The sequence below is a fragment of the Bison bison genome, unplaced genomic scaffold (assembly GCF_000754665.1).
Source record: "Bison bison bison isolate TAMUID 2011002044 unplaced genomic scaffold, Bison_UMD1.0 scf7180017864516, whole genome shotgun sequence".
NCBI lineage: Eukaryota > Metazoa > Chordata > Mammalia > Artiodactyla > Bovidae > Bison > Bison bison.
The window spans coordinates 11,273,617-11,285,301 of NW_011495069.1; the positions used below are offsets into that span (position 1 = coordinate 11,273,617).

Sequence of the window (11,685 nt, forward strand, 5' to 3'; positions counted from 1 at the left end):
TCTTTGCCGCGCCAGCCCCGACTAACCACTGGCCTGTCCTACCTCCAGCAGTACGGAGGGCCCGCTGGTCAGCCCTGAGTCTCTAGGTTCCCTGACTGCCCTGCCTGTGCCCTGGCTCTGGCCTCCAGGAAGCCTCCCCGCTACTGCCCCCGGGCTGGGCTCCCCAGTTCAGCCCCTGCCCACCCCACGGCCACGTGCTCTGTGTTTCCAGACGATCGGCACCGAGTGAAGCTGCACCCGATGCTGGGAGACCCTGACGCCGACTACATTAACGCCAACTACATAGACGTGAGTGCCTCAGCCCGTCGTGTCCGCCGACTGGCCCTGGCCGCTCCAGGCTCACTGTCCGGGCGGGGCGGGGCCGGCAGGGAAGAAGTCGGGGTTCACATGGCTGGATTTCTGAGCGCCCCCACCTCCTGCAGTCAGTGCCAGGGAGCTCAGCGGAGGGGAGGACAGGGTGGGCGGCGGCTGTCAGGAGGGCTTCCCTGGGGTGGGGTGTGAGTGAAGCAGAATGGAGGCAAGAGGGCAGACAGCCAGGCCTAGAGGTGAGGACAGGTCCCTTCTCCGTGAGGGGCCCCGAGGCTGGAGGTGGGGTTCTCACGGCACAGAGTCAGGCTGAGTCAGGCAGGGGCTGGACTGTGAAGGCCTCGAATGGCAGGCTGAGGAGCTGGGCTTTTTTCCTAGGGGCATCAGGGAGCATTGGAAGTGTTGGACTGTGACAAACTCAGGTTAACTGACCATGTAGTGTGTGCCAAGCACTGTGCTAAGCACTTTATGCCAAATATTTAATTGTCTATAATCCTGACAACCACCCTATGCTGTGGTCAGCATCGTGGCCTCACTTTACAGGTGAGGAAAACTGGGGCTCAGAGAGGTGAAGCCACTTTTCCTCTAGGTGACCCAGCTTGCAAGTGGTCAAGAAGGGAGCCGCATCTCAGCTGGTCAGGGTCTCCAGAGCTTTTGCTGCTGATGACAAGGCTGTCCTGCCAGCTGCAGCAGCTACTGGTCAGGCTGGACCAGATGGAGGAGGGGCCGGAGACAGGGCAGGCAGCCAAGGGGGCCTGGGCTTGGGTGTGAGGAAGAGGCGATGAATCTGCTCCCCAAGTGTGGATGAGAGTGGGACAGGACAGGCCCAGGGACGCTGATCAGACTCCCCGACCGGCAGCAAGTCAAGTGTGCAGAGAATCACTTATTCATTCGTTAGATGTTAAATATATTTTGAGCATCTTCTGTGTACCAGGCATTGTGCTGGCCACCGGGAATACACCTGTGAAAAAGGAGACATAGTCCCTGCTTTCCTTGAATCCATAGATTCTAGTCGGGGAGGCTCATAAACATACAAGTAAAATGAATTCAGGTTAGATGGGCAGTCACAGGCCAGGAAAGAGAAGTGAATGACTTTCTCAGCATCGTACCACGAAGGTAGTGGTGGGGTCAGCTTTAGCTGTGTTGGGCTGCATGGAGGCAGAGGGCTTGTGCTGGCTTTAGGTGGCTGGAGAGGGAAGGGAAGGGTAATCTCAGGCAGGATCAGTGTGCCAGGTCAGAGGTGTATCCGGAAGCGGGGGGCAATCAGGGACGGTGGAGGTGACCTCTCTTCTCCTTCTTCACTTCCTCCTGGTGGCCAGATGCGCTCGCCCATATTTGCCAGAATCCCTTGCTTTCTCGCCCACCCACCCCTCCCCACCTCTCCCCAGGCTGCAGTATGGTCGGACCTGGCCTCGCCTCTCAGACTTGGGCAGCTTTGAGGACAGGGACAGGGGCCTCGCTTTGGGGTCCTCAAGGCCCTAGTCGGCTTCTCCTGGGGCCCTGCCAGGGCCCTGCCCCTGCCCTTTTCTTGCCCAGGCCCGGCCACCCGTCTCTGCTCTGCCACACCTGCTGGGCATCACCCATTCCAGCCACTCCTGTGCTCCGCCGTCCACCTCCATCTGCCTCTGGCCTAATATCTGTCTCTTTTGCTTTGTCCTGTTCCCTCACTGGAATCATTAAGATTCGGATAAACCGTGAAGTAAGTATCTCTCTCCCGTTTCCTCCTCCTCCTGTCTGTCTGACCAGCCGTATCTCAGGCTCTCTCACAGTCTCTGGCTGTCTCTCTCTCTCTCTCTCTCGTCTCTGTCTTCCTTCTCCTCCACTTGTGTGCCCAGCACCAACCGTCCACTTCAGCAGTCTGGCCAGGGGCCCCCGGGACTGAAAGTTTGACACGACCCCTGTTGTAAACAATGCCCTCCATCTCCTCTACCCTAAGGGGGGGCCTGCAGTGTCCGGGTGCCTCCCCAGGCCCTGGCCACCTCCCTGGCCACCACCTCTGTCGCCCTTCTCCCCAGCTCCCTGTGCCCTATGAGTCCTCATTAGCCATACCTTCTGTGGGTCTGGGAGTGGTCGGGTGGCAGGAGCTGCCCTGGGTGCCCTGTCCCCCCACTGCTTGGGGGTCCGGGCCTTCCAGGGAGCAGGGGTGGCCCCAGGCACTCCCCTTTAATAGTAATTTCCCTTGTGTTCCAACCCTTTGTGATCAGTTTGCTTGAAACTCAACCCTCACCACTTTGCCCCAAATTTAGCCCTAATTTGAATGTTTTATTTTGGGGGAACAGTTGGGTATTTTATCTTAAAAAATTTTGCTATGTTTGGGCCTTATAAGAATTAAAAAAAAATTTCATCTAGCAGAGTCCTCTCATTTGATTTTTTTAATGTAACTTTTGTAACAGTTGATACCCGATGGGATTATTTTTGGGGGTACCTTGTCTATTTTATCTTCTTTTTTCTTTTACACATGTATGTCTGGCTTTTTTCTGATTGCAAAAATACAACTCATTATTAGACTTTCAGACAACGTGTATATGCTTGGGGCCTTGCACTAATATATAAAGTGTAAGGTCCCTGCTGTCGCTTCTGCTGGAGATGACAGTTGTTCCTTAAGTGCTCCTAGATACCCTCTGCCTTATTTTGAGTTTCTTTACACAGTTGATTTGTAAAGTTGCTAAACTTACATGGAATATTAGACCCACAGAAGGCAATGGGTGTACTCAGCCTTAGCACCCCCATTAGGAGGTGATGAATATAGATCATTATATATATTTTTTTACTTAAAAATTTTTTTTATTTTAAATTTTTTGGCCACACGGCGTGGCCTATGGGATTTTAGTTCCCCAATCAATTTCCCAATCAGGGATTGAATCTGTGCTCCCTGCATTGGGAGTGTGGAGTCTTAACCGCTGGACGGCTGAGCAATCCCTAGATCATATACGTTTTTACATCTCAATCTCCACATGACACATTCATTTAGTTGTTGCCAGACTCTTATGAAATTCCCTGAGGGGACATGGCTTATTTCATTTTCAAAGGCCTGTTACCAAAAACATTATTGGCTGAGTACGTGCTCTGTGCCAGGCACTTCTGGCACCTCATGTCATCTTTGCCACACTCTATGAGGTCGAGACCTGCACTTGGCAGATGACAAAACTGAGGCTTAAAAAGATTGAGTGGCTTACTCATGGCCCCAAGGCTCTGGATTAGCAGAGCTGGGGCCTCAAATCCAACCTGAGCCCTGTACCCTTACATGAGACCCTCCCACCCTTACATGAGACCCTGGATCTCTCTCTTTGGGGGCATTGGGATGCCCCAGGGGCCTTGCCCACTGTGCAGGTAGTCAGTCTCCTAGCTCTGCCCAAAGGCACCAGGGAGGGGTGAGTGTCTGCCCGGGAACAGGCTCCTAGGACATGCTGATGCCCCAGAGCAGGAGCACCCCTGCTCTCTAATCCTGGTCTCTAAAGCGAGTGTGCTCACGGTGGTCTCCTTATCTTCCTTTAGCATCTGATCATTTAAAACTTTCCATTTCACTGTCCTCTGTGTGACGTAATTGTGCAATAATGCACATGTGCAACTAAAAAGTGAACATGCAGATATTGAAAGCCATCTGTCTGAAAAAGTATTGAGCTGTTTGCTGTATGTGTTGATTAGCAGTTGGGTGCTGGCAATATGCTGGGCACTGGAGACTCTGGCCCTCGTGTGAGAGTCTCAGGCAAACTGGCTTTAGTGGAGTAGCCTGTTCCCAGCTTGACTCAGGCTGGGGGTGGAGGGCAACACTGGCAGCACCTCTGCCGAGTGCCCCCTCTGACCCCAGTTGCCCAGCAGCTCCCCTAAAATGAAGCAGAGGCGTGGCTGGGGAGACAGTGGGAAGGAGTTAGGCTAGGCCTGGAGAGGTTCCGGTAGTGAGGGTTGAGTGACTCTGGGAGGCTCTTCATTCTTGGTAACTTTGACTATGTTTTGGTCATTTTCATGGGAACGTGTAGGTATACAGCACGTGCGTGTCTTGGTATTATTCTCATATTCTGGAGGAGAACAGAGGCTTAGAGAGTCAGAGAGCCTGGCTACTCCAAGTGTGTTTTGAGGCCCCGCCTTGGCACCACCTGGGATCTGGTTGGAAATGCACAATCCCAGGCCCTGCCCCAGACCGTCTGAATCTGATTCGCATGCACATTAAAGGCTGAGAAGTGCCTGCTTAGTGCCTAGAATCACACAGTTACTACTTGGCAGCAGAGACCCAGCTCAGCCTGACCCAAGACTCGTATTGTTAACTCCTGTTGTACACTGCTGTCTGCCCAGTAATTCTCGATGTTCACACCACTGAGACCTTCAGTGATACTTGTTGACATTTAAAGTGGTAGCAGTAATAAAGGCGACTCTCGATTAACTACTGGCTTTGTGTTTGCCATGTGCCAAGCCCTTAATGTGTGTAACTTTACCCTTCACAGCAGCCCAAGGAGATAAATACTATAATTATTTGTTGTTTAGATGTGAAAATATAGACAGAGAGAGATAAAGGAATTTGCCCAACACTTAGCAGGAGTTGTGTAGAATTGGGATTTGTGCTCTGGCAGTCTGACTGCAGGGCCCCTTGGGCCTGGGAATCCCACTGGGTCAAAGGATTTGCTGGGAGCTGTGTTGAGGGTGTGAACTTGAGGCCAGTGGCTGGTCTCTTGCACCAGCTCTGCAATGCTTTTTACTTATCCCGTGTCACCTGCATTGATTCCCTGGGGGTCTCGTGTGGGCAAGATCTCATGGGTGGTTCCCGCCTCAGGGTGGGAGTGGAGTCTGGCTGGTTCCACTTCTCAGCCTGGCGGCTCTGGGGATGGAAGATGAAAGTAGCTCTTGGCCTCTTTTGTGGGAGATAATACAGGTAAAGTGCTTAGCACAGTATGTGTCCATAACAGGGCCTCAAACATTTATTATTATTTTAATAAATAACTATGTAAGTTATTTATTATCGTTATTATCATTATTATTGACTTTGAAGATTTTAAAAAACATTTTATCTAAGGGCCATGAGCAACTCCTGTGCTCACTTGCTCCTAAACTGAAGCCTTCATTGGGCCACCCCAAGCCCTGGGTGACCGGGTTGTGGGGAGGGACATTGCCCATTCTGGTTGCCCTGAGCAGGGCTGAGATAACTGACAAGACCCAGCCTGGGGCCTGGGGTTGCTTAGGGTCTCTGGGGCTTTGGGAACAAGGTAGGGTGACCCTGCAATGTATTTGTCTCCAAAGAGCAGCTGGGTTATAAGCAGATTACAGACAATTATCCCCAATTATGAAAGGGGAGACCCTCTAGGCCTGTGAAGGAGTCGTGTCTTCCCTTGGATCACGTAGCAAAGATGGGTTTAAACTCACGACCCTGGTATCCAGGCTCTACTTCCTTCCTTACTTGGGGATGGGCAAAGGACAGGTCAAGAGGGTGGGGCACTTCCCTGAGTGGGGGCTGTGTGTGCAGCTGCTGGGAGAGGAGGGCAGAGGGGCCTGAGCAAGTGAGGGGCCAATCCTCCGGGTCTTAACACGCCCTCTTCTCCTGTTCCAGGGTTACCACAGGTCAAATCACTTCATAGCCACTCAAGGTACTCTGCCCATGTTCCCCCCACCCCCGCCCCAGTGTGCTGAGTGCCCTCTGTCTGCCTTCCTGCCTTTCCTGCTGCTCTGCCTGCCTCCCTGTGTGCCTTCCATCTGTCTGTCTGTCTGGATCTTCTGGAATCTGGACATCCATATCTGTTCCCTCTTTGTGTTTGTGTCTCCCGACGTCTGCTGTCTGCGTGTATCTCCTGGTCCACCTGTCTGTCTGCATGCAAAAGGGTCAGCCAGCCTCGGTCCTCATGGGTGTGGACTGTGCCTCTTGGTCTGGGGGCTGCCTGGGTCCCTTGGGCTGTGTCTTATCCTCTCCACTGTCCATCTGTCTATCCCTCCTGGAAGCTTGCGCCATGGCCCTCCAGCTCTTCCTCCTGGGTTCCACTCAGGATGACCGGGGTCTCCAGGCAGGCTCTTTCTGATAATGACCACCCCAAGGGCAGTTGATGGGGGTGTGTGGGGGTGAGCATGAAGCCCCCACTGGGGCTCAGGACCCTCCTGGCTTGCATCAGTGGTGTGGGCAGTGGTGTGCTGGGCCTGGGTGGAGACCTGGCCTTAGAGACAAGCCCTCTCTGCGCCCCAGGGCCAAAGCCTGAGATGGTCTACGACTTCTGGCGCATGGTATGGCAGGAACACTGTTCCAGCATTGTCATGATCACCAAACTGGTGGAGGTGGGCAGGGTAAGTGGGGCCCGGGGGAGGGGGCGTGGCAGGTGGGGGCAGTGAAGAGCCCACTGAGCCTGCCCCTTGGGGACTCCAGGTGAAATGCTCGCGGTACTGGCCGGAGGACTCTGACATGTACGGGGACATCAAGATCACGCTGGTGAAGACAGAGACTCTAGCCGAGTATGTCGTGCGCAGCTTTGCCCTGGAGCGGGTGAGTCTCCTGTGGTCACCAGGCCCCTGCTGGGGTGCCTGAGAAGGTGGGGCAGGGCCCACACCGCCCCCCCAGCCCAGGAGTGGAGGGTGGGGGTGGCCCTCTGCATCCCGAGCAGGGGGCACTGTGAAAGGATGGGAAGGTGGCCGTCTTGACTGCTGACTGCAAGAGGAAGTCAAGATGACGAGGATGGTGTGAACGTAGAGAACGATGAGGACAGCTGCCAGGTGCCGATCCTGCTCTGTGCCCGGCTGTGCTCAGCTCATTACACGTATTGTTTCAGGCCTGCTTCAGTCTGTGGGTTAGGCCTTTGCCATTAGCCCTATTTTACAGATAGGGAAAGTGAGGCTCAAGAGTGGTTACATCACTCATGAAAGGCCGCAGGTGAGGGATGGCACAGTCTTATTTGACTGTCTATAAAGTCCTCAGAGGAAGGATAGTTTTCCTCCTTTGAACTAAGACTGAGAGCATCAAAATGATCTCTTAAGGCAGTTGTGTAGCAGGTGGTGGAAGTGGGTGACTTGCAGATCCTGGCCCAACCCCTGCCTAACGTGTGTTTTGTCTTCTTGGGCAAGCGGTTTCTCGTCTTTGAGGCTTAGGTTTCTTACTTGTACAATGAGTCATTAATACCCACCTCGTTAGTCTCATTGGGGTGAACTGAGTTCCTGCGGTGAGACGCTCACTCCCGTGCCTGGCACACTGCAAGTGTCTGGTAGACTCCAGCATTCGGTGCCTAGCACACTGCAGGTGTCTGGTAGACGCTGGCAGGGGCTCTGACTGTCACTTCTGTTATCTCCCCAGAGAGGCTACTCTGCCCGCCACGAGGTCCGCCAGTTCCACTTCACGGCCTGGCCGGAGCACGGCGTCCCCTACCACGCCACGGGGCTGCTGGCCTTCATCCGGCGTGTGAAGGCCTCCACGCCCCCTGACGCTGGGCCCGTGGTCATCCACTGCAGGTGGGGTGCTGAGGAGCCCAGGGAGGAGGGGGTGGGGAACGAGGTTGTCTGAGGTTCCTAAAGGAGACTGGGCCCGAGTCCATCCTGCTCAGAGGCAGAGGACAGGGGAGAATGACCCGCTGGTGCCCTTTGCCCTTTGAGCTTCGGCTCTGGGATTGGCACCGTTGTGTGCACACTGAGAAGTGTAGCTTATTATTATGGGCTATTGTAATAATAAGTAAGCTTTAGGAATTTCCCCAATTTCACTCTGAAGGACTCAGCACTACTCAGATCAAGAAACAGAACATTAACAGAACCCAGAAGTCCCTGGAACTCCCTTCTGGCCTGTACCCCACCTCCTCCCTTCCAGAGTGATCGCTCTCCTGACTTCTAAGCCTGAGATTCATTGTGCATGCTTTTGAACTTTGTATCAGTGGAATCACACATCAGGTGCTCCTTGGAGTCTGACTTTCTCTCAGCCTTATGCTTGTAAGGTTCATCCGTATTGTATCCGATTCTGCTGTGTGAACAAACCACCGTGTGCTTATCCATTCTGCTGTGGGGAGGCATTTGGGTGGTTTCCAGCGTTGAGCTGTTATGAACAGTGTGCTAAGGACATTCTCTTGCATGTCTTTTGGCTGACACACACACTTGCATTTCTGGGAGGTAGGTACGTAGGAGTGGAATTGCTCTGTGAATGTTCAGCCTTACTAGATACTGTGGACAATTTTCCAAAGTGGTTTCACTAATTCCAGCCCCTATCAGTGGCATATGGGATACCCACTGGCTGTGTGTCCTAGCCAACATGTTGCTCTCACCATTTTCAAGCTTGAGATCTTGGTGTCGTCTTTGTCCTCCTCCCTCCTCTCAACCCTGCTCTACCTGGTGCTAAATGTGAGGATTCCAGAGATGGGTTCTACCCCATCTAGCTCTCAAGGAGCTCACAGTGAGGTAGGGAGACAACCCCATAAACAGTGACCATGGAGAGGGAAGGGGGTTTTGGTAAGAGTCCACCCAGATTGCTCTGGGAACTCAAAAGCCTGACATTTCCTGGAGGCTCCACTGAATATGGGTTTAGGTGTGTAGGGCTTTGAAGGATGTGTAGGAGATTTCCAGACATCCAAGAGACCAGAACATTCTTGGGTTACACTGAGCATCACTTCTGTTCCTCTTCCCCCATCACAGCTGCCAAGTTGAGCTGGTTTTGGGTCTGCATTCTCTCCACCCTTTCTTTCCTCTCCATCCCCAAGGCCCAGCTCCCCCTCTGTTCTCTGTCACTTTCCCTGGAACTCTTCTTGCAGCCTCCTCCTAGGCTCCGCCATGTCCCCCGTCGCCTGTGTGGTGTAGATATGGCCCAGGGCCCCAGGTCTCCTCTCTTCTTCTTCGCGGTCCTGGGCTCCCTCCCCAGGCCTCTGACCTGGCCCCGGGTGCTCTCTCCCCAGCGCGGGCACTGGCCGCACAGGGTGTTACATCGTTCTGGATGTGATGCTGGACATGGCGGAGTGTGAGGGCGTCGTGGACATCTACAACTGCGTGAAGACCCTCTGCTCCCGGCGCGTCAACATGATCCAGACCGAGGTGAGGGTGCAGCCCTCCCCCACAGCCCCACCAGGACAAGAGTCCCTCGTGTGGGAGCGCGAAGCTGGTGGAGGGTGTCAGAAAGGTGTCCTAGGATGTCGCCTTGTCCTTTCCCATCCCTGGACTTGGCCTGCCAGCCTCTTTCTTTTAAAATTTATTTTTATTGAAGTCAGTTGATTTGGATGAGATGGATGGCATCATCGAGGCAGTGGACATGAACTTGGGCAAACCTCGGGAGATGGTGAGGTTCAGGGAAGCTTGGCATGCTGCAGTCCATGGGGTCGAGAAGAGTCGGACATGACTTGGTGACTGAACAACAGCGTAGATGATTTACAACGTTGTTAATTCCTATTGTACAGCAAAGTGATCTGGTTACTCATATATACATTCTTCTTTTGAATATTGTTTTCTATAATGGTTTATCATACTACTACTGCTGCTAAGTCACTTCAGTCGTGTCCGACTCTGTGTGACCCCATAGATGGCAGCCCACCAGGCTCCCCCATCCCTGGGATTCTGCAGGCAAGAACACAGGAGTGGGTTGCCATTTCCTTCTCCAATGCATGAAAGTGAAAAGTAAAGTGAAGTTGCTCAGTCGTGTCCGACTCTTAGCGACCCCATGGACTGCAGCCCACCAGGCTCCTCCGTTCATGGGATTTTCCAGGCAAGAGTACTGGAGTGGGGTGCCAGTGCCTTCTCCAGGTTTATCCTAGGATATCCTTTAAGACTGGAGGATAATTGCTTTGCAGTGTTGTGTTAGTTTCTGCTGTACAACCACATGAATCAGCCATATGCATACATATATTCCCTCCCTCTGAAGCCTCCCTCCCCATCACATGCCGTCCCCTGCCTCTAGGTCATCGCACAGCTGCCAGCCTCTCAGGGTCTTCCCAAGCTCAGCTCCATCGTGTTCACTTGGGTGAGGTCACACAGCACTGGGCGCAGGTCATAAGTTCTACAGTCAAGACATAATGCTTATTGGGTTTGTCTCCTCTCTAGATGTGTGACCCTGGGCTGTCCCCTCACCTTCAGAGCTTCTCGTAGGGTTATTATGGGATGAAATGTGAGATCAATGAGCAAATATCCGTGGAGGCTGTTTCAAGTATGGTGGGTCCCACGTGGAGTAACACATGGCTGGATTCTACCTCAGAGCACCCAGCCGCAACTTTGAACTTGCCTCCTCCTGACCCTGAAGTCTCTCACTTCTGCTCCCCTCCTGGTTCCTCATATTCTCTCCTCCTGTTCTAGGAGCAGTACATCTTTATCCATGATGCAATCCTGGAGGCCTGCCTGTGTGGGGAGACCACCATCCCTGTCAGCGAATTCAAGGCCACCTATAAGGAAATGATCCGCATTGACCCTCAGAGTAATTCCTCCCAGCTGCGGGAGGAGTTCCAGGTGGGGCATGAGTGTGTGTGTATAGGTGTGGTTCGTGAGCGAGCATGTGTGTGGCATTGGGAGGCGCTCAGTGCTGTAGGGGGCTTCCCTGGTGGTTCAGATGGTAAAGAATCTGCTTGCAATGTGGGAGACCTGGGTCCGATCCCTGGGTTGGGAAGATCCCCTGGAGAAGGGAAAGGCTACCCACTCCAGTATTCTTGCCTGGAGAATCCCATGGACAGAGGGGCCTGGTGGGCTACAGTCCATGGGGTTGCAAAGAATCAGACATGACTGAGTGACTGAAAAACAACATCAAGAAGAACAAGAGGAAGAAATGGAGACTCCATGAGTCAGGATGCCTGAGGCATGAAGGCAGGAGGGGAGGGGAGGTGGCCCAGAGTCCTCGGCTTGCTCCTGTGCCAGGCGTTCCTTGACAGGCTGGGGAAGATGGCCACCTGTGCCAGGGCCCTGGAGTCCGCTTTGTGGAAGACTTGGGGTTTCAGGGCTTGGCTCCTGGGAGTGATCCTTACGGTGCCTTCTGTGTATTGAAGGTGGTGCACGTGCCAGGCTTGGTGTTATCTCACTTTATTCTCCCAGCAATGCTTTGAGGTAGGCAAATAATTATTCCATTTTACAGCAGACGGAAAATGAGGCTTAGAGATAGAGTAGCTTGTCTACAGTATACAGGTGGCGAGGAGGCAGACTCCAGTCTCCAGAGCTCCGTCCGGGCCCTGCACAGCCTGAATCCAGGGAGCCTGGGTTCCCTCCCTCTCTGTCTTCTTTCTGGACCTCAGTTTCTCCATCCATAAAATGGGCATAATAACCCAGCCCAGTCTCCTTCATGGGGCCTCATGCAGGGAGGAGACCCCACAAACACGGGACATCACCTTCCCTTCCTCTCCCTCTCTGTAGACTCTGAACTCGGTCACACCGCCGCTGGATGTGGAGGAGTGCAGCATCGCCCTGCTGCCCCGGAACCGGGACAAGAACCGCAGCATGGATGTCCTGCCGCCTGACCGCTGCCTGCCCTTCCTC

General features: G+C 53.5%; 1 protein-coding gene across 1 annotated transcript in view; it reads left to right on the forward strand.

Annotated features, from left to right (window-relative positions):
* PTPRU (protein tyrosine phosphatase, receptor type, U) overlaps positions 1–11,685 on the forward strand; it is an 89,415-nt gene that overhangs the window by 69,456 nt on the left and 8,274 nt on the right. The window contains exons 17-24 of the mRNA XM_010830265.1: positions 212–288; positions 5,843–5,879; positions 6,467–6,564; positions 6,644–6,760; positions 7,562–7,716; positions 9,138–9,273; positions 10,522–10,671; positions 11,563–11,685. Of these exons, the coding sequence (XP_010828567.1) occupies positions 212–288; positions 5,843–5,879; positions 6,467–6,564; positions 6,644–6,760; positions 7,562–7,716; positions 9,138–9,273; positions 10,522–10,671; positions 11,563–11,685 (893 nt within the window). The remainder of the gene's footprint in view (positions 1–211; positions 289–5,842; positions 5,880–6,466; positions 6,565–6,643; positions 6,761–7,561; positions 7,717–9,137; positions 9,274–10,521; positions 10,672–11,562) is intronic.